The sequence below is a fragment of the Astatotilapia calliptera genome, chromosome 6 (genome assembly GCF_964374335.1).
Source record: "Astatotilapia calliptera chromosome 6, fAstCal68.1, whole genome shotgun sequence".
In the NCBI taxonomy this organism is placed as follows: Eukaryota; Metazoa; Chordata; class Actinopteri; order Cichliformes; family Cichlidae; genus Astatotilapia; species Astatotilapia calliptera.
Window position 1 is genome coordinate 15,043,703 of NC_137427.1, and position 22,819 is coordinate 15,066,521.

The 22,819-nt window shown below is 40.9% G+C and overlaps 1 protein-coding gene across 4 annotated transcripts in view; it reads left to right on the top strand.

Moving 5' to 3' along the window:
* The window catches only part of myh10 (myosin, heavy chain 10, non-muscle), a 62,521-nt gene that overhangs the window by 33,245 nt on the left and 6,457 nt on the right, over positions 1-22,819 (top strand). For all 4 annotated transcript variants that reach the window (XM_026170484.2, XM_080302427.1, XM_026170485.2 and 1 more), the window contains 21 exons: positions 14-157; positions 909-1,004; positions 2,771-2,889; positions 5,732-5,884; positions 6,035-6,208; positions 6,680-6,853; positions 9,210-9,324; positions 12,272-12,465; positions 12,578-12,699; positions 13,159-13,228; positions 14,149-14,309; positions 15,592-15,700; positions 16,081-16,212; positions 16,371-16,577; positions 17,101-17,238; positions 18,777-18,900; positions 19,309-19,480; positions 21,554-21,766; positions 21,920-22,064; positions 22,160-22,366; positions 22,454-22,558. In XM_026170484.2, the coding sequence (XP_026026269.2) occupies positions 14-157; positions 909-1,004; positions 2,771-2,889; positions 5,732-5,884; positions 6,035-6,208; positions 6,680-6,853; positions 9,210-9,324; positions 12,272-12,465; positions 12,578-12,699; positions 13,159-13,228; positions 14,149-14,309; positions 15,592-15,700; positions 16,081-16,212; positions 16,371-16,577; positions 17,101-17,238; positions 18,777-18,900; positions 19,309-19,480; positions 21,554-21,766; positions 21,920-22,064; positions 22,160-22,366; positions 22,454-22,558 (3,074 nt within the window). The remainder of the gene's footprint in view (positions 1-13; positions 158-908; positions 1,005-2,770; positions 2,890-5,731; positions 5,885-6,034; positions 6,209-6,679; positions 6,854-9,209; positions 9,325-12,271; positions 12,466-12,577; positions 12,700-13,158; positions 13,229-14,148; positions 14,310-15,591; positions 15,701-16,080; positions 16,213-16,370; positions 16,578-17,100; positions 17,239-18,776; positions 18,901-19,308; positions 19,481-21,553; positions 21,767-21,919; positions 22,065-22,159; positions 22,367-22,453; positions 22,559-22,819) is intronic.

The window sequence follows — 22,819 nt, forward strand, 5'->3', positions numbered from 1 at the left end:
CTTGTGACCACAGCGGACCTGCTTTTGGAAGGATTCAACAACTACCGCTTCCTGTCCAATGGTAACATCCCAATCCCAGGCCAGCAGGACAAAGACAACTTCCATGAGACCATGGAGGCCATGCACATCATGAGCTTTGGCCATGAGGAGATTCTGGGTATATTTTTAATAACCCAATAAAATAAACATGCATTAAAACTCTCAAACTAGTTAGTTTGCCTTTGCTTGATTGGTAAAGCGATAATTTGGTTCAAGGTTTAAGTTACAGTGAAACCGCAGCTCTCTTCAGTTCTGCGACGTGAGGGTTCAGCAAATTAAAACCGTTAAAACCTGGGTTACTGCACATTAAGCTGCACATGATTTTCCCCTCTCTTAGAAATAATCAGGAAAGAAAACATATTTTGGCCTAGAACCACTGGAAATGTTCATGTTTGCTAACATAATAAACATGTGGCTCCTTCTGTGGTATTGTACTTTTAGCTAATGGAAAAACCTTTTATTGGATTAAATGACGTATTCCTTCACATCAAATAAAAACTGACTTTAAGGTTAGTATTAATGTAATAATTCTATATAAAAAAGACAAATAAGGTATTTTTATGTTAAAAAATATTCATGCTGTATATTATAACAGATACTGTATTTAACTCAAATTTGGACAGCACAATAAATTGATGAAAGTAAGTTGCCTGGTATAACAGTGAAGTGTTGGATGTGTTCAGCCTGTATTCCACTGTTTAGGAATAACAGTCATTTTTCTGCTGTTTGGGTGTTATTCATTACTAGTTTTGTAAGTTATCTGAGTCTTCTTGCCCTTTTTTTTTTTTGTTAACTTTCTAAATAGTTAATGAAGTAAAATGATGTCATACTCAAGTAATTTTGTTTTCTCTGGATTCTGATATTTGTAGCCATGTTGAAAGTGGTGTCCTCAGTCCTTCAGTTTGGCAACATCGTCTTTAAGAAGGAGAGGAACAGTGACCAAGCTTCTATGCCTGATAATACCGGTAAGTATCCCAGAATTGTGTACACACACACACACACACACACACACACACACACACACACACACACACACACACACACACACACACACACACACACACACACACACACACACACACACACACACACACATCTGCTCTATAACCTCAGGGGTCAGGTCACCCTCCTCCTCCTGCTGCTTTTCCTCTTCTCATATATATTTCAGCTCTTCTCCTTCACTGTGCACCTCCCTCACGCTGTGCCCCTCATCCACAGCTCAGAGGGGCCTGTGATTTATGTCTGTTCGCTCCCTGCGCCTTGTCAGCTTGCCATTAAACCACATCATTGAGAGGATTTACTCCTGAAGGAAATGGGGCACAGCCTTCCAGTTCCTCCACATGTGGCACTGCATATTTGGCACTTAACAGAGCGATACGGGGGGAGAGGATGAGTCTGATGCCAACGATCCAACTCAGTTAGATATTTCCAAATTCAACAGCAGAAATCAGGACTGAAGCAGATGGTTTTTTTGTTGTGTTTTTTTAAATAGTCAGTTTTGGCTATCTAGAACGGATTCTGCTTTTTCTAATTTTCCACAAGCTCCAGCCACATAAAATATAACACTGTTCCAGAAACATTTCTCATGAAAACTGTAGTAAATCTTAATATTAGTCATTAAAAGAAAACAGCAAAGCTCACCTATGTTTTTTCACAGATTATATATTCTGTTTATATATCAGTTAGATGATCTAATACTCAGACAGTGCTGCTAAAGTAGTTTTGGGGAAAAACCGTGTCTCATTCGAGTAACTCTTGAAAACCAAACTTTTTTTCCTCTACGCATTTAATAATTTCTGCTTCATGTTTGATTTCTATTAGGTACGAGCCACAGTTACACAAATTAAAATACTGTGGGAAATATAGGTTGTGTATGAAAGCCTTGCGTTGGGAATTGTGGCTGAGAAAGAGAGCGGGGAGCATATTTGGGTGAATGGATGAATGAAGTACTCTGTTATGAACTAATGCTCTCAAGCTTGGTGAGCAAGTTGCATCCACTCAGGTGGTGCCTGCTAATTAGTAAGTAAGTAATTAGCAAATAACATAAAAAAGCAGTGCTACAGTGTCACATACTATTATAGATAGCCGCACAGCTAGCTAGATTACTTTTCATCTAATTCGAGAAAAAGGCTGTAAAAGTAACTGACACCACAAACACACAGGTTCAGCTGGTGACACAGCTTAGCAGAGTCACTCACATTAGTCATGATCCTAATGACCTGAAACTTTTAGCCTTTAATACAGTTTCACCAGGTTATCTATAAAAACAATATCATTCATTAGCAACAGAGAACAAAACTGCAGTTTTCCTGAATCGCCCAAGTCCATCCACACAGATCAGATATCCTGTCGGTGAAAATGCTCGAATTTACAGCAGAAAGAAACACGTTTAGATGGCAAACAGTCTGAGTTGCACCTTTCTACTAAGCGTGTTATCTACCATGATTCTGATTCACCCAATCACACGTTCATAAAGTGCTTTTTATCAATAGCCAAGCACTTTACTTAACATTCACACAGTTAAACTCCACTGACCTTCTGATTGGCAGATGACCCACTTTTAACACCTGAGCCACAGCAAAGAGCCTAGAGCCTGATACTATAAATGGTTCCTACACATTAAGTAATTTCTGCTTTCTGTTTTATATCGTGAACTGTTGGTGCATGCAGGTTGAAATCCACTGTAGGACTGATTTTCTTCTGATGTAAATGAAGTTGTTTTGCTCTCCAGCTGCTCAGAAGCTCTGCCATCTGCTGGGGATGAATGTAATGGAGTTTACCAGAGCCATCCTGACTCCCAGGATCAAAGTGGGGAGAGACTACGTCCAGAAAGCTCAGACTAAAGAGCAGGTCAGTTTGCTTTGTTTTGGGGGTTTTTCTATTGACTAATGTAATGTGTTTCCTCTTTTGTTCTTGAGATCTTTGGTAACAGATTAACTGTATATTGATTGTTTAACTAAAAAATGCATTTGTGTTTTTTCTGCTAGATAGCTGCATAATACAGCTGTCTTGTTAGATGAGTTAAGGGGGCATCCAGAGCTCATGCGGTTAAAATTCTGCTTCAGGTTGTGTGTACAAAGTGTTAGATGAACTGTACCTGGGCCTTTCGCTAAGATTATTACTTCTAATGGTGACAATCCTCGCATCCTATTTAAAATTTTTAACTCAGTGGTGAATCCTCGTCCCTCTATGCCACTTTCGTGCTCCCCAGGTCTCTGTGAAAAATTTTCAAACTACTTTCTAGATAAAGTTTTATCTCTTAGATCTACGCTTCCTTTGGTGGCTGACAGTATGTCTAATCCTGACTGTTCTGCTGCCTTACATCAATTTGAATTAATTTCACTTCCCACTCTGAAGCGTATAACTGAGAAACTAAACAATACTAATTGTGTACATGATGTTCTTCCATCTCGTATAGTCAAGGATTGTTTTAATGTAATTGGACCCTGTCTATTGTCTATATTGAACCTCTCCTTGCTTTCTGGTTATGTACCTTCAGTTCTTAAACATGCTTTTATTCAACCCGTTTTAAAGAAAAATAACCTGGATCATAGTGATTTTGCCAACTATAGACCGATTTCCAAGCTTCCTTTCTTGGCTAAAATCCTTGAGAAGGTGGTTCTACTTCAACTGCAGACCTACCTGGACGAGAATAATATAAATGATAAATTCCAATCAGCCTTTAAACAACATCATAGCACTGAATCAGCGCTGCTTCGTGTTTTTAATGATCTTTTACTTATGGCTGATAATGGTCGTCCTTCTGTTTTAGTTCTATTGGATCTTTCATCTGCATTTGATATGGTTGACCATAACATCCTAGTCGCAAGATTAGAGCACTCTGTTGGCATTAAGGGCACTGCCTTGGACTGGTTCAAATCTTACCTCTCCAATCGGCTTTCTTCGGTACATCTGGCCTCATCTTCCTCTTCCCCTGTACCTGTTTGCTGTGGTGTCCCCCAGGGTTCTGTGTTAGGCCCGACCCTTTTCTCACTGTATATGCTTCCTTTAAGCGCTATCTTTGAGAAATACCACATTGCTTTTCACTATTATGCGGATGACATCCAGATTTATTTTGAGTTACATGATGATCTCGCTTTATCTTTAAATAACTTTCGTGAGTGCATGAGTGAGGTCAAGAAATGGCTGTTGGCAAATACTCTTATTCTCAATGAAAAAAAGACTGAAATCATGATTTTTGGCAGTAATGCCCTTCGCGCCAAACTTCAAGATGCCTTTGGCTTTCTTACTAGTTCTTTCTCTGATACTGTCAGGAATCTGGGTGTCTTGTTTGATAGCTCCTTTAAACTTGATAAACAGGTGTCTGCTGTTGTCAGATCTAGTTTTTATCAGCTTCGTCTCATCTCCAGGGCTAGACACTATATCCCGTATAATGACTTAGAAAAGCTCATTCATGCTTTTGTAACGTCAAGACTAGATTACTGTAACTCACTCTATTCTGGTCTCCATGTTACCCTTCTACATAGATTACAGACAGTTCAGAATGCTGCGGCACGTATTCTAACTAAAACCAAGAAGTTTGACCATATTACTCCGGTTCTTGCTGAGCTGCATTGGCTGCCTATCAAATACCGTATTCAATTTAAAATTTTGCTGCTTACGTTTAAAATTATCAATAATACTGCACCAACCTATCTTAAGGAACTTTTAAACCCTTATGTCCCTGCCAGGGCTTTAAGGTCATCTTCGCAGTTATTGTTAGTTCAGCCCAGATCTCGGTTGAAATCTAGAGGCGATCGATCGTTTGCCTTTGCTGCACCTGAGTTATGGAACAGCCTCCCGATTGGCATTCGGGAGTCTGATTCTATTTTTTCTTTTAAAGCACGCCTTAAAACTTATCTTTTTGAACTTGCCTTCTCTACCCGTTAAATGCTGACTGTTAACTGCGACCTATTGCATTAACTTTTTACTATTCCTTCATTCTTGGTGTTCTCTATCATGCGGCACTGGGTCTGCTATAATCTATGTGCTGCAGTCCATTTTATTAGTGGCTTTCTACTGTGAACATTGTCTGCTGTTCTTATTATATTTGATATTAATGCTCTTAACTGTATTATTTTATTGTTTTTTTGTAAAGCACTTTGGTATGCCTAAGGCTTTTAATGTGCTCTATAAATAAAGGTTGTTGTTGTTGTTGTTTTCCAAATCATTGTTACAACAGCTTCCTCAGTCTGTGTGGGTCCTTGTCCTAACCCCTTGTAAAGCATAGTTTCAGGCTGCTTCTGCATACTAAACATTGTAAAACTTGTAACTTATGTTCCTTATGTGCAACCCCAGGGCTCTCTCGCTGTGAGGCATTGGTGAAAGCACTAAGTCAGGGAAGTCAAAATAACGAAAGCTTATAGTCAAAACAGTTTAAAAAAAAAAAAAAGCATAAAGAATGTTATTTTGAACTTTTCTACATTCATTTGTTAAATGAAGCATTGGAAATTTAAAGTGCTGTAGTCCTGCAGACTGATACAGATCCAGCTGTCATCCGAGCATTTCGGATAAAAAGTCTCAGAAAGAAAACGTGAGTGCAACTAGAAGTGTGTTTGTAGAATTCATTTAGTTTCAGCCCACACACACTTATGTCTTTTTTGTTGTTGTTGTTGTTCCCGTGCCACATTCAGCTCTTTTCTCTGTTTATTGTTTTGTCACGGTCTTCTTTTTTCACACTTTCTCTCTGCAGGCGGACTTTGCTGTCGAGGCCCTGGCTAAAGCTACGTATGAGCGTCTGTTCCGCTGGCTTGTCCATCGCATTAATAAAGCCCTGGACCGAACCAAACGGCAGGGTGCCTCCTTCATCGGTATCCTGGACATTGCTGGTTTTGAGATCTTCCAGGTCTGAATTTAAATCTTTTAGTCCTTTAATGACAAAGTTTATCTATTTATTTTTATTTGCCACGTGGTTAGTGGTTGTCAGGTTGTGTCATTGGTAATTATTTCCAGTGATGATGATGTTCTTGCTTGTGTCGATCTTCTTCTCGTTCAGCTGAACTCGTTTGAGCAGCTCTGCATCAACTACACCAACGAGAAGCTGCAGCAGCTCTTCAATCACACCATGTTCATCCTGGAGCAGGAGGAGTACCAGAGGGAGGGCATCGAGTGGAGCTTCATCGACTTCGGCCTCGACCTGCAGCCCTGCATCGACCTCATCGAGAGACCGGTCAGTTCCATTATTAGCTTTTGTCAATTAGATTCATTCTCCTTAGAACTGAAGTTGGAGAATGTTTTAACTTTAATCTTTCTTTACTTATTTACCAACTAAATTACAATAGTTAATATTTCCTTTTAGTCATGCACAGCTTCATTCTATTTAACAAATGTCCTTTTTATTCCTGTTAATGCCTAATAAAGAAATAAAGCTTGAAGTCTAAGTCAGAAGAATAGTGGTCTTTTTTTCTGGACAAAAAAATGGGGGGGGGAATAATTCACGTAGTTGTCCTGGTGTGATATCATAAAGATATCATGAAGAATATCACACCAGGAAAAAAATGGCTCATAGTTCAAGCAGTGCGAGACACGTGTTTCTGTTTTGAAAACGAAATGAGATCCGTTGTCTTTGTGTGTCGATGCTATATTCCTGTCCAGCCTCTCTGCAGTCTTAACGTCCTGTCCTGTGTTATGACTCCTCCAGGCGAACCCTCCAGGCGTGTTGGCTCTGCTGGATGAGGAGTGCTGGTTCCCTAAAGCCACAGACAAGACATTTGTAGACAAGCTGATCCAGGAGCAGGGCACACACACCAAGTTTCAGAAGCCCCGGCAGCTCAAAGATAAGGCCGACTTCTGCATCATCCACTACGCCGGCAGGGTATGCTTGTGTTTTTTGTGGGGTTTTTGTGTTTTTTTTATCTCTATAAAAATCAGCCGGTTCCTGTTGCTGCCTCCCTGACTGTTCAGGATGTTTGATGCTTGTTTTTAGGCCATGATAAGCTAGCTCTTTTAAAAAGAATCCCTCAGTTCAGCCACACAGGTGAGAAAGTAATCAGAGTGACAGTCACAGCTGCTACAGCTGATATCATCACACTTATGCTTCAGTTTACCATAATCCTCTTTTCTGAATCCCTCTTTCATCCCTGAAAAGTCGCTGACTGTCAGAGGTCACATAAAACGCTGACACATACTTCTCCTGTGGGGGGATTTCAGGGAAACACTGAAACAGCTTGATTTATATTTCATCGTGAGGGAGTGGGTTTGGATAGTCCGTGGTGTTCTGCAACAGAGCGCAGCATTTGTCTCATAGGGAGACCCACAGAGTAGCACATCTGCTTATCATTGTGTGGACTGTGTTGTTTCACACCTCAATATTTCAAAAACTGAAAGATTCCAGCTGTAGGAACGTCTGCCGTGGAGAAAAATCTGTAGCACGACAAAGCCAAACGCTGCAAATGTTGTTAACACAGGTGTGCACAGAGAAAAACGATCTCACTCAGAGTGGTGTGGAAATGTTTCTTGATTTTTACACTTCTACAATCAGAAAAGATGAAAAGTCTTGTATGTGTTTGGTTTTTAGGGAACATGTGATTCAAGCAGTGACAGATGATGCACAAACTATGAAATGGAGAATTTTTTGCTAACATCAGACATGATGTTAGGTTGTGTTGCTTTTTATTGAACAGCATCTTTGTTAGCTTCAAACTGCACAGATGGGAAATTAACATTTTTATAGTTTTTGCTTTCAAGCATGAAATATTCTGACTTACAGGTCTTTAAAAGTGAATGGATCCTAAATAAATGGGGAGTTTATTATATAAATAATGACCAGCAAACATTTTCACGTTGAATTACCATCTTGACGTCTAGTCTGGGTTGTAATATATCTCCGAAATAAAAGTTGTGCCGACCTTGGAGACATAACAAAATAATATTGCTTGTTGAGCGTCACTTGGATGTTCAAGTTGGATTTTCCAGCTACGAAAAAGCTTGTGTTGGAAGAAAAACCTCTGTACCGAAGAATAGTAGTAGTTGTCTTTTATCGACTACAACAAAAAAACACAAAATATTCTCAAGAGAAGAGTAAGAAAGTGTACCATGAAAGGTGAACTTGAACTGTTCACCTCTCGCTCTGGAGTCCGATTCTCATCCAACTGTGCTAAATGATCCTGATACAGAGTTTATAAAGCTGCAGGAGGTAGAGAGGCCTGTCCCATGAGGTCCGCGCTTCTCCAGTCTAAATGTTTGGGCAAGATACTATCACTGCGTGCATGAAAGCACCTACATAGCTCTTTAAGTTGGTAAAATAAAGCACTGTGAATGTGGCGTGTACGTTTTTAGAATAAAAAACACCTTATAGGTCATAGTGACAGTTAAATTCACCATGAAGTTCACAATGATTGAGACAGAATTTACACATAGATATACGTTAATGGGCTTCCAAATGTTAAAAATGTAATAGATTACATTTTGGTTAACCATATCATTTATGTATACCTGTCAGCGATGATCATTCAGAAATGATCAAATCTTTTCTGTTAGAAAGATACAAATAAATGAGATAAAGTTAACAAAATAAACTTTATTTATCCCAAAGGTGGGGAATTAGTGTCTGAGCAGCCAAATATTTTAAACTTTGAAATAAAGTTGTTTTTTTTCTTCATTATACATTTGTTTATTTTTGGGTGGCTTTTTGTTATTTTTCAATTATAATATAAAAAAGAAATGAAGCAGAATGTCAATAAAGCAAGACAAACAGACAATATCAGAAAGATGGAACGATACTGTACGAATGAGCGCACTTACATAAACAATAGAAAAAAACTTAATTGAGTAACACCTAACAAATTTCCTGGATCTGTGACTCTGCACAGACACTCGATCAGTCCACGCTCACCTGTCTCATCCTTAATCAGCTCACTGAGCTCGTCCATATTGTGCAAACACCGGCCGTTCCCCGTGATAACCAGCTGTGAAACTCTGTCCCTTCCACCGTGGTTTCATTGGCATCAATATGTTTTGTAAAACAAAACAGCCACATCAGGATAAAGCTAGGAACATGAGAACATGAGAGCTTTTGCAACAGGTCACCACTCATCATACGGCCTGGAAAAAGTGATATTTTTATTTTATTTTTTTCCTTTCTGTTTTTAATATGAGTTAATGTTAAAAACCAAAATGTCTTATAGATAATAGTGCGTTTTTCTGAGCTATACCTCTAATTACTCTTACAGGTGGACTACAAGGCAGATGAGTGGCTAATGAAGAACATGGACCCTCTGAATGACAACGTGGCGACACTTCTCCATCAGTCAACTGACAAGTTTGTGGCTGAACTGTGGAAGGATGGTAACGTACCAGCTACTTATCTCTGAACGCTTAAGTCAGCTGTAACAACTACAACCAACTGGTTCTATTAATACTTCCTGTAGTTCATTATGTTTGTACCTGTTTGCTTTTCTACATCTACATGTCTGTCATGGAAGCCTACTAACAGCAGCAGCTGTCTGCCTCGTTTACCCTTTTCTAAGAGCGCCCCATCCTTGTCTCTCTCTCTCTGTGTTGTAGAGATTCAGACCATTCAAAGGGCCTCATTCTATGACAGTGTCACTAGTCTGGATGAGCCGGCAGGTGAATGACTGGGTCGTGCTGGGCCAGAATCATAGTTGAAAGTGACCTGTTGGTACATTTCCGCCCAGATCTGGCTCTGTGCTTCATGCTTCAGCCAATGTCCGTCATAGCTGCAGTGGCTCCCATCTGCTTCCAGGCTGCATGGCTCCCTTGTCTCAGCCAAAAGCAGTAGTGCCCAGTTCCTAAATAAGCTAGAGTAGAATATAGTCATTGTCTCTCTTTAGTCGAACCAGTGTGCTTTAATTTGTTTCGGTGTGTTAGTGGGCTGACATGGGGTCTTGTGATCTTTGTATGTCCAGCTGCCCTGAAGCAAGCAACAGGAATCTAGTGCAGCTGTGTCTGAGTCTGATTGCTGTTTATTCTTCCCTTTGTCCCCCATCAGTGATGTGAAACATCCACGAGCAAATGAAGGATTTGAAACTCTACTGAAGAATATTTAATAACATTATTTTCCCGCCTTCTTCCTGTCCCTAGACACAGTGGCAGAGAATTAAAACCAGATGTGGAATTTTGCTTTGGCTCTGAGCTCACATATCACTGTGGAGGGTCCAGAAAGCAGGTCGTGTATCACCTCGGTTAAACTCAGGAGTCTGTGATTGTAATTATGATTTAACTGCGGGGGCATTAATAAATAGTGATGGGGGGAAAATATCAATCACAGCATATTGCATCCCTCCCTCTTGCAGTGTGATTATTAAAACTTACAGGCACTCTAAACTCGTTCACCCTCCAGCCTGACTTATTTACTGAATAAACTGAAATGACACATTACTGAATAATATTACTGAATAATAATGATAGACAAAGGTATCTGTATAGAATAAGTAATACTTGCTTTTTGTTACTTTTCCAGTTTTTAAGATATAAGTTATTATAAATGTGTTTTTTCTTGTTACATTTTGTAATGTAGTATGGTGAGCTACTTATGACACACCCCTTTTTATAAGTGACATATGGGTCAGTCCACTTGCTCCCACCCCCTGATAGACTTTTCCAGTACTGTTCCAAACAAATCAGCTGACTCTAAGGAGGTCACCTGTTATATGAGATGACCCAAAGTCAGTGTTTAATCAGGTGTTAAGACTTACAGGTTTTAGGTTTTGTCAGTGAAGCTTGTGTAAAGTTGTCTGTTGGAATTACTGTTGATCACATCCTGAGGTCCATCGTAACAGGCAGAGGCAGGGATGTCTCACTGCTAACATGAGTCTGAGTCTGTTTAACAGCTGGTTTCAGGTTTAGTTCAAATCAGTATTTCCTGTTATACTGGAGGTTTTTTAAGCACAGCAGGCCGTTAAATGATAATATACAAGAGGATAGTGATGATGAAGGGTTTAGTTTGTTTTTGTTTGTTTGTTTGTTTTGTTGAGGTCATTCAAAAGCAGAACGTGATGGTCAAAATACATCATGTTCGAGTTGTGGGTCTTAAATGAAGTTCAGACTCACAATAACGTGTCATAAAGTTACCTCAGCTGCTCAAACCCACAAGCAAGTAGATCTCACAAGTACAGGTCGTCCCACTGCCGTGGCCCTAACCTCCGAAAAGTTATTGTTTTTTCTTCAAAACCTTGATTTTTTTTTTTCCACAATCAAAAGCGCTTCATCTTAAGAAAAAATCACTCAAAAGTGCTCATGTTTATACTTAGGTATGTTCCTTCACAAGAGCAACTCACACTGTAGTTTATTTTAAGAACGCATACACCATCCTGCTCTCAGAAATATCTGGTAGAGCACCAAATCCACCACAAAATCCACAGAAAACTGAAAACTATATTAATCCAGCTGTTTTGGATCTAGCTGTTCCCTCTGTTTCCCACACATATATTTTACTGAGGCAGGCCACTCTAATATATTTTCCCATCCCACTATAAAAAGAGACAAATTTTAGCATTTTTTGTTTCTATTTTTTCATCATCTAAGAAAATAATACCATCCATGATCAGTTTACTGACTGACAACCCCCTCGCTCTTATTTAGAAGGTTAAGTCACTGCTAACCAGCTACCCGTGGCGTTTCCCATCTCGTGTTTCCCATAACGACTCGCTTGTTGGCAAAGTTGTTGTTGTTTATGTTGTTGTTGGTGTCTTCAAAATCATTTGGCAAGAGGATCTCTTAAAGAGGCGGCTGATTATTACCGTTCAGTTATTTATTAATGTAACAGGTGTAGTTCTCTCTTATTTTGCTAGTCATGGTTAACCCTGAGTTAACACTGAGTGATGCTTTTTAAAAGAAGTTATCAAAAAGTATATGCACTGTTTGCTGTCTTATAGTTACGAAACTTTCTTATTATAACTTTAATGTTATTATCTTAGCAGTATGAAAGTGCAGTTGTTGTTTTTTTTATCAAAGGCACTGAAATATTGAAAAGCATGAATTTAGCCGCCATCGAACACCCACAGAAAGGTTCCTCTCACCACGGAGTCGTGTGTGTACAGTGTTTAAACTAAGAAACAGTTTGGCTAAATGTTTCATCTCCACCTGCAGAAACAAGCGATACTTTTAGACTCTTGACTGCTGCTTTGGTAGACTGCCTTCATTTGATAGTTTTCATTCATCTGCACTCGGTCATGTAGCCACATTATGCCACCGTGCTGCTACCACTTGTTCCTGCGGTGACCATCTCAGAAATACACAGACTCACAATAATATGTTCCCGTCACCCCTCCAGTCGACCGCATCGTGGGACTGGACCAGGTGGCAGGAATGAACGAGACGGCGTTTGGTGCCACCTACAAAACGAAAAAGGGCATGTTTCGTACGGTGGGACAGCTCTACAAAGAGTCACTCACTAAGCTTATGGCCACACTGAGGAACACCAACCCCAACTTTGTCCGCTGCATCATCCCCAACCACGAAAAAAGAGTAAATACTTTTACTATCTAACTTAAGTGGAAAGTCTGGGACTCCTTTAAAAAAATAAAATATGGTAAAGTTTCTGTTTCTGTATTTAAGAGTGTATCATTTCCTCCTTCAGGCTGGGAAACTTGAGCCTCACCTGGTTCTGGACCAGCTCAGGTGTAACGGAGTCTTGGAGGGGATTCGTATCTGCAGACAGGGCTTCCCCAACCGCATCGTCTTCCAGGAGTTTAGACAGCGGTGAGAAACATCACCACTTTTTTTTAACTCCCAAAAGGTTGATTCTGTTCATCTGGACGTAGCGTTTTCATTTGGAGAAACGTTTCATCACTCATCCAAGTGACTTTTTCAGCCTCAGCTAACTGCAGGTTTCCCCAGTCTGCACAATGACTGAAACTAGTCCACTGAATGAACAATGGGCTGTGAGGTCAGTTCCTTGATCATTATTATGCAAATTGTCATGAACATTGATCAACAACCATTGATCAACAACCAATGGCCCTGAGAACCATTCACAGAGAGGTGGGGAACGGCTGCAATCACAGCACGGAAAGTGCTACGTCCAGATGAACAGTATCAACCTTTTGTGATTTACTTACCTGGATGATTGAGCATCCAAGTAAATAAATTTTTAACTCTTTATTTTTTCTTTTCAAGAAGAAAACTCACTTATTCACACTTTGTTCTCTTTGCACACAGATATGAAATCCTTACACCCAACGCTATCCCCAAGGGTTTCATGGATGGGAAACAAGCCTGTGAGAGAATGGTAATGCTATCTTTCCTGATCCTGTGATGGTTGTTGGATATATACACCACTGCTGATAGGAGAACACTTCTGACACATCCAAAAACAAAGTGAAACAGACTTCAAGGCTCAATCCACACTGATTGAAGGAAACTTTACATTTAACCCATAAACAGAAGCAAAAACATTTACAGGTTTGAATATGCCCAGGACGAGCACTGACTGGACAGTCAACCTGGAGGGGCTGTCAAAATGTTAATTTGTCTTTTTAAATGTCTGTGAAGGTTCTCAGTCATCCAGGTCATCCAGTCAAAGCTCCTTTGACTGTCTTTTTAAATGTTTTCTAAACTTGACTAGACAAGAGTTCTCATTAATACAACAGCTTTCAGTCTTAAACAAAAGAAATCAGGCCACATACCTCAAACCAAGAGTGGAAATTCCCTCCACACCACATATGAATAGAGTTCCTGGGTCCAGAACGATTTCTGGATCTGAAAATTTGTGACATTTTCTTGGAAGCCATCAAACTACCAGTTTTCATTTTACCCCATTTTACCCCTCAGCCATAGAAGGCTGATGGGGTATTGGGTGACATGGACAGTTTGTGAATGCAATAACTCAAGAAGGACGTCATCTAGGATCTCCAACCTGATACCATATGTGCGTCTACCAAAATGCTGAGGGGTAGCACAGTATTTTGTTTATTTTTATATGCATTTGTGTAGATGTCGCCTGAAATGTCCAGCCTGACCTCATCTTGCAATGGTAAAGAATCCTTCCAAAAAAATTCCTTCATCTAGATCTGGATTGACACTAAGAGTTAGTCAGGCCTGACCTACGCTAAAAGTTTGTAACTTGAATAAATCTATTAATCTCTGTGGTAGAGGTTGTTTAAGCCCGTGCAGTTTATTCATCTACAACTTACTGTGTTCCTTTTATAGATCCAAGCCCTGGAGCTGGACCCCAACCTGTTCCGGATTGGTCAAAGTAAGATCTTCTTCAGAACTGGTGTTCTGGCTCATCTGGAGGAGGAGCGAGACCTAAAGATCACTGACATAATCATCTACTTCCAGTCCGTGTGCCGTGGATACTTAGCCCGCAAGTGAGTCTTTATATCGCTGTATGTGCTGCTACATATGGGTTATTCCCATATAATAGTTTACATCCTACAGTCTACAATACTCGGTCGTTCGCGCCCCCTTCCTTTCCTGTACTCTCTGGCTGACCTTCTTGTAGTATTGCTAGTAAGTCACCTGTCACATGCTTAATCAATCAGAGCCTCTAGCGGCTTCTTGTACCCCAGTGTATTAGTTTTTACGACTCCCTGGAGAGCCTATATTTTTGAGTTTCTATGGTGAGAACAAATGTAAAGGTTTGAAACCCAGAGTGCACTTTGGGATGGAGATCCAGCTGCTCAAACCAGCCCCCGTGGTGGTCTGAGGCAACTGGTTCAGCAAGTGTAAATGTATCTGTGGTGTTTGTTTGCATGTTTATCTTAATGCTTCAAAATATTCTGCCATGTTTTATTAAGCCCGGGGTATTCAACATATTAAGAAAATCAAATAGAAGTGATGTGCAGGTCATCGTTTTTATTGCTGCGCAAAAGAAGAAGCATCACTATTATTATTCTGTTATCATTCATGTCTAAAATACAATGATGAAATGCGCAGCTGGAAAATGAGACCATTAGGTAACTGTTGGTAATAGATCTGGAAAGCTTTTCCGCTTTAGGGAGCGTTAGAGCGAGTTTGAGCTCTGCGTCGATTTTACCTTTCCTGTTTGATTCACTCACTCTGGATGCGGACGACCTCTGCATCTGCCAAATGGTGATTGTTTGAAAAATGCTCCGAAATAAGGAAGGGAGAATGGAAGCTCACCGGGAATGGAAGAACTGTGAAAAAATCAAAAACTTCAGAGATCGGAAGATACAACATGAGAGGCACAACAGTGGCTGCAGTGGACACTGTTCACTGTTCTTAACATTTCGCTCTTCTCCGCGGCTGGCTGACGGCCCAACAACAGCACAAACAAGAGTGGCCCACAGGCCGGTTGTAACACATACTTTGTACACTCCCTCTCCGCAGATGGGACATCCCCGAAGTGCCAGTGGAGAGCAAACATGCCACCATTGCTGAAACATAAAATTCTGCTTTAGGCTGCAGGAGGCTCCAAAAACGCATCATGCACTGCTCAGCACAAAGTTGCACTCTTAACCACATACGTGGACTTACGGTCTTGTTTTTTTAACCGGAAAGGTGGTGATATGTCAGTGCACCCTAACATACAAATTATTATTTTAAAAAAGTGGTCAATTGATGTCGCTCGGCTATAGTGCAACAAAAACAAAAAAGCTCAGATATTGATCTCTCATTTTGTTCTCTTAGAGCCTTCGCTAAGAAGCAGCAGCAGCTGAGTGCCCTGAAGGTCCTGCAGAGGAACTGTGCTGCTTATTTGAAGCTGCGACACTGGCAGTGGTGGAGACTCTTCACCAAGGTGAGAACCACGACACCAACCTCTGACAGCAAAAGATGGCTCTTATATCGCTCGTATCAGCCCTCCAACTCTGCTAAAGCCCTAAGGCCCTACTTTTTCAGAAATCAGTGTTCAGATTTCTCTGGCAGAATTTCTTAATCCAAACAGTCTGTCAGTCTGTTTGATATAACTCGGCTTGGTCCTAATCATGTTAATCCATTAATTACATTAGAGGGAATAATTACATATGGCAGGAAAGTGCTGATAATAAGAAAAATGCTACTTGCTGTAGTAAAACTACTGGCTTTCTACCATTAACCGGCCAGTATGACCGTGAAAAAAAAATTGTATTCATTCTGTTTAGTATTTAAAATGTCTAATTTTGTTCCTCTCTCACTCAGGTGAAGCCGCTGCTGCAGGTCACCAGGCAGGAGGAGGAGCTGCAAGCCAAAGACGAGGAGCTGGTAAAAGTGAAGGAGAGGCAACTTAAGGTGGAAAATGAGCTGGTGGAGATGGAGAGGAAACACCAGCAGGTAAAAATATCTCAACTTATAAGTAAATCTTTCTCCTGAATTATAATTTATTAAAATCTATTGATGACGGCTTCAGGGAAATTGCACGTTCATAGTTTTTGGAAGGACTTGTAGTCGTGAAGGTGGTACACATTTTCTGAATTGTTTCTTCTCTCCAGCTCCTCGAGGAGAAGAATATTTTAGCAGAGCAGCTCCACGCGGAGACGGAGCTGTTCGCCGAGGCTGAAGAGATGAGAGTTCGTCTCCTCTCCAGGAAGCAAGAGCTGGAGGAGATCCTTCACGACCTGGAGTCCAGGGTGGAGGAGGAGGAGGAGAGGAACCAGAGTCTGCAGAATGAGAAGAAGAAGATGCAGTCGCACATCCAGGTTTACGTCATCTCCTCTTTATATAGTTTGAAACACAACCTTCTCTTATTTTTCTATTTGATGCTTCAACATCCAGCTAAGTGTTTACACTGTAACAATGACGGATGCTCATTAAGTTTCAAATACTGAGGTCGGCATACCCATCATCTGTTTGTGAAAGATGATTTTTTTCATTTGAATATTAAATGATCCTAAAGACACTTTTCCTTGCTTTATTTTTTAACCTTTGATTATTTTAAATGAGATATCTCTTTTGTTTGTGTTGTTCAGTTTGTATATTGGATGAAACCCAGAGAAGCTGATGAATCAGATTAACTCTAAAGTGACTTGAAGCATTAAAAATGAGGATGTTTTTTTCCTATTTTGCTTCGAGATCACTTGGTCATAAATATTTAATCTGTACAGACGTGGTTGTGATTTTGGGCTTTAAAGAAATGAGTGTGTTAAACTTCCATCTGTATGGAAACTGCAGATTTTGCCATCTTCATGTTACAAATGTTTGTGTGCCGTGTTCTTCCTACAGGACCTGGAGGAGCAGCTGGATGAGGAGGAAGCTGCAAGACAAAAACTGCAGCTGGACAAAGTGACCGCTGAGTCGAAGATCAAGAAAATGGAGGAGGACATTTTGCTGCTGGAGGACCAAAACTCCAAGTTTCTCAAGGTGAGGCAATTTTAGCTGAAAATGAAGGTTCAAACAAAACCCAGAAAGTAGAGGAAGCTCTTTAAGGTGGAATCATTAAAGGCTTATCGGCGCTGGATGTTCTAGCCTGCATGCTAAAGCATGCTTGGGCAAGATGTTGAACCCTGAGTTGCTCCTGAAGCGTTCATCAGAGTGTGAGTGTTAGATAGAAAGATAGATAGAATGCTGCTAGTGTGAACGAGTGAACAAGACATGTTGTATAAAACTTCATGTTAACTCAGTGAACATCAGAGACAGCAGTAAATTACACTGTATGCTGTTCTTTAAACATCTGAGCAAAACATTTAGAAACTGAAGTCTGTTATTACAGACTTCTTAATAAGTGAACAGGGGCCTGATGCTGGACAGAAACAAGTACAAACTCAGACTGAGGAAGGCCTTAAAACTGATTAGCGTCGGCTGCAGCTCTTCCTCTGCATGACGGTGACGCGTCGCCTGCTACCTTCAATAGCAGCCTGTGCAATGAAGGGTGCTGCTGTCTACCATCTGCTTTCTAATCTCATCACAAAGCTAAATAGAGGAAATGGTTAGCTGTATGGCACAGTTAATAGATGGTGCTGGTTATAGTCCCACCAGTTAATAAGACTTTGAAGCTCATGACTGTTCCTCCTCATTGATCTGTCTGTTCTCTGTAAAGTGTAATGATGCAACTCAGATAAAGTAGAAGATCCTGCAATTTTTCAGTCAGTGATTACAGTTTATTATACTAGATTCAGGTAACTGGAATGTTATTCTGCAGTTTATAAATGTGTGTGGAGAGCTGTTTACTTACGTTTCAATCAATTTGGTCTGTAACCAAACTTGTAAATGTGTGCAGAGAGAGAAGTCTGTAACTCAAAGGTTTAGTTTTCAGTGTCAGGCCTCTAAATACCACCACAGGGAACCTTTATATATGATCGCAGTGGTGGATGCTCATGTTAAACACGGCCAAAGGTTCAAAGAATGAGCTGAAAGATAAAAACACTCAGTTTCAGATATTTGTTTCTACTTTTGGGTTTGAATTATGTCACTGAGAGAGAACCGCTACCATCTCATCATTATCTCAGCCACACAGCTGCAGGCATCACTCGCCTGCCTCTTAATCCTTTCTCTGTTTTTTTGAGAGGAGCAGACAATCAGAAGAAAGTTTGTTTGAAACATCGGGTTAGCTAAGAGGGCAGAACCTGAGGCAGAGTAAAAGATTAAAAATAATGATGGGAAAGCAGCCTGCAAAACGGTATTAAGGTAAAACTAATGAGTTTTTCCTTCCCACTGTCGCCAAATTCTTGCTCACAGGGGGTCGCCTGATTGTTGTTTTTCCTCTGTATTATTGTAGAGACCTTGAGGCAACTGCTGTATTATTTGATTGACTTAATTGTGGGGATTTGTTTGGAGGCTCTCAGTATTTCAGTAGTATCCATGGACTGACCCCCTGGCAATAAAGTACTGAGACCTTTTCGCGTTTATACAGCAGTTGCAGGTCTTGAGTCTTGATGTTTTTGGTTTTTTCAACCCAACAGGAGAAGAAGCTGCTGGAGGACAGGATCGCCGAGATGACCTCCCAGCTGACTGAGGAGGAGGAAAAAGCAAAGAATCTCAGCAAGGTCAAGAACAAGCAGGAGATGATGATGGTTGACCTGGAGGGTAAGACGCTACCAGTAGGCTGTTACCAGCTCTATGTGGGGTCCAAAAAAAGGACAGGCACAAAACAGGGGCTGTGTGTAAAGGGTAGACGGGGGTGGTGTTGGAGTTTAAATAAGCCAGCAAGTTCAAAACTTCATAAAAATAGAACAGCACAGAGGTCATTTGGGACATGCAGTATGACTGTTAATGATTTAGTGTTCACAACTGTACAGCGAGTTAATTAGCAGCTAATATGATTACATGTTTGTGTTTTCACACCTTCTAAATGGCCTTTTTCTTGTATGGCTGCTGCACAACTTGTGAGCTTACTCAGTGATGGAAAAAAAAAGTTTAACTCCAAACAGAAAAGTTTGTTATGATCAGTGACCACCTTTGTATTTGTGTTTCTGTGGTTGTGCTTCCCTTTAGAGCGTTTAAAGAAAGAAGAGAAAACACGTCAGGAGCTGGAGAAAGCCAAACGCAAGCTGGACGCCGAGACGACCGACCTGCAGGACCAGATTGCGGAGCTTCAGGCACAGATAGAGGAGCTGAAGATCCAGCTGGCCAAAAAGGAGGAGGAGCTGCAGGCTGCTCTGGCCAGGTCAGTGGTAAAAAACATTAAAATGAGTGTGTCACACAACCTCCACGAAACGTAAACACTGTCCCAGCACAAAACCGCCTCTTAAAAAATATTTTGAAAAAGCCAATATGAAGATTTACTGAGAGGTGCAGCTCAGCAGCAGTGAGTCAGATTGTGAACAAAGCTCGCGATTTAGTTTTTTCGCCACATTAAAAAAACAAAACAAAAAAGCAACTTTTTTGCTGAAGTATTTTTATAGCTGCTCTCTGCAAACCTACGCTTGTGTGGTAATGTGTAACTGCTAGTGTTGCTCATTTCAGGAACATAAATCCTCACGCGCAACTATACTGCACTGCTTCCCGTTTCCATGACAACAGCACTCCATCGTTAGTCTGAAATAGCCATTCAATAACAGAAACACGTGCAACTGCGAAATTAAAGCGGCGAACGTGCTTCAGCACTCAGGCACTCTGTGGCGTTTCCTCAAGCGACGGCGGCTCGGACCTTTCGTCTCGGGGCAGCCGCGTCTGATTACAGGCACACTGATGTTGATTGATGCGCTGCGTGCACAAGGAGTCAAGAGCGAAAACGGGCTGTCATCATGTTTTAACAGCTCTTAAAGCACATGATACCACACAAGACGTATATCACACAGGCAGATGGATATATTCTGTTAATATTACTTCTTCTCTTAAGATGGATCACGAGTCGTATGGAGTGAATATTAGCTTCTCATACTTTAGATGTTGCATCTCCTCCACCTGGTACTGTTTGCATCTAACCTCCAGCTAAATATTTTCTTTATGTATTTATTTTCCACAGCGGTTAAATGTCCACATTTGCTTTTATGTTTGATTTGTTTTCCATATTTATCCTTCATAAAACTGCTAATGAGGTAAACCGCTGTGGAGGTGTTTTCCTCTGAAGGTCAGCTCTGATCACTTTAATGGGACTTCTCAGTGCTCCCCTCCGTTCAGCAGACACGGGGTTTGATGGTAAACATCTGCCCGACCAATTTCACACACAGAAATCATCGGTTTAGTCACAGCCGCACGTAATTAGGCTTTCATTAAAGCTGATGTGCTTCATTTTGAGTTCAGCAGCTATTCTGAGAACAATCCTGTCATCTTTGACAGATTGGAAAACGGAGCATTGCAATTATATGGGAGTCATTAGTGCTTTTAATCAAAGCGGTCTCACTGTGTTAATTATAAAACTGAATCATTTTGACGTTCGGTGTGTTTAATCAGCAGATTTCTACATTAGTGAGGAATGTCGCAGGAACGCTGCAGCCAGCACGAGGTTTACTTGGACGCACATCCAGCTGCAAACAAATCAGCAGTCCCATCACATTTTCCTCTTCTGATGAGGAACACATACACTCACACACAGCTTCAGCTGTAAACAGTTCGCCACACTGCCACCATGTGTGCACAGGTGGCTATCTCATCCTTGAAAGGACAGCAGGGACTTACCTTTCATTGAATTCACTTCATTTTTTTTTTCCTTAATCAAACTCTGCACACAGTCATATTTGGTCATATTTGTTGTTCTCAGTGGACTTTCCAGCTCATCAGTTGGTGCGAAACAGCAAACCACTGACAAGAAAAATGATTGCTTTCACTCAGTACTTCACACATTACATTAACCAGTGAATTTTGCTGCGATGAGCTTCTGCGTCACTGTCGTTGTTTGACGTCTGCATACATGTCGGTTCATTGTAGTGTTGTGTCTGCACCAACAGGAAAAATAACATCCACCTGGACCCTCAAGCTCATCCTGTGATGATGAAATTTACTGAACTCAAACCCAAAAAGGGGCCTTGCACACTTACGAGCATGAAAACATTAAATGCTAAGGATCTAAATTGTGTGAAGTGTAAAGAGCAGTGAAGGATGTTCGAGTGAGGAAGTCTGTTTAATGTCTTCTGAATAACGTCTGAATTGAAGATACAAATGTGATATAGAGAGAAAAAAGGAAATGTAGAAATGCAGATCATCAGTTGAAGGTTTGAGAAAATGTTTGAATTTTATTTAATTCTCTGATTAAGACCTGCTTGGAAAAACTGACATGTGTTTGTGGGTCTCCAACTAGGTGTGATGAGGAGTCGGTGCAAAAGAACAACGCTTTGAAGCAGATTCGGGAGCTGCAGGCGCAAATAGCGGAGCTTCAGGAGGATCTGGAGTCTGAGAAGATGTGTCGAAGTAAAGCTGAGAAACTCAAGAGAGACCTGAGTGAGGAGCTGGAAGCTCTGAAGACTGAGCTGGAGGACACACTAGATACCACGGCCGCCCAGCAGGAACTCAGGTGCTCATTAATGCTCATTTATCAGTGATGAGAAAGTGAACCTCACAGTTGTTATACGTCAGGTAGCACTCTCTGTTCTATAGACTTCAGTCTGCGTCCATCTTTATATGCAGTCCTGTGTTTTTAACTGTTTCCCACGTGGATGATCTCCAGGAGCAAGCGAGAGCTGGAGGTGGCAGAGCTGAAGAAGGCCATTGACGAGGAGACCAAAAACCACGAGGCTCAGATCCAGGACATGAGGCAGAGGCACGCCACAACGCTCGAGGAACTGTCCGAACAGTTGGAGCAGGCCAAGAGGGTGAGCTGCTCAAACCTTTCTAACCTTTAAGGTCTTCAGTTTACCTTCATACATGTCACTAAAAGCTTTTTTTTATTTTTATTTGATCTGTGCAGTTCAAGGCCAACCTGGAGAAGAACAAGCAGTGCCTGGAGAATGACAACAAAGAGCTGGTCTGTGAAGTGAAGGCTCTGCAGCAGGCAAAGACTGAGTCGGAGCACAAGAGGAAGAAGCTGGAGGCTCAGCTGCAGGAGTCATTGGCCAGGGCCACCGAGGTGGAGAGAGCCAAGGGAGAGCTGGCCGAGCGCTCCCACAAGCTCCAGGTAAATGCCAACTCATTGTTGGGACTGATTTTCCTTTTTCGTTTTTAAGGGAAAGTTTTGTTTAATGTGTTTCCATTTGTTTGTCAGACAGAGCTGGACAACGTGTCTACTTTGCTGGAGGAGGCAGAGAAGAAGGGCGTTAAGCTGGCTAAAGAAGTTGAAAACCTGAACAGCAAACTGCAAGACTCTGAGGTACGAAAGACCATCAGCATCAACGTTTCTGCCTGATGATTTCAGAGCTGCAGGAGACGTGTTCAGAAATCATCATTTTACCTGATAAATCCTCTGTGGAGCAAGATTATTATGGTTAATAAAAAATAAGCAGAAATAAAACCACAAAAACATTTAAGACAAGTAAATTGTTTATATACCTGTTATCAAAAAATGACAAATACGTCCATATTACAGTTTTGAAAAGTAAAACAGATACTGAAGCTAAATAAACCTGAACTG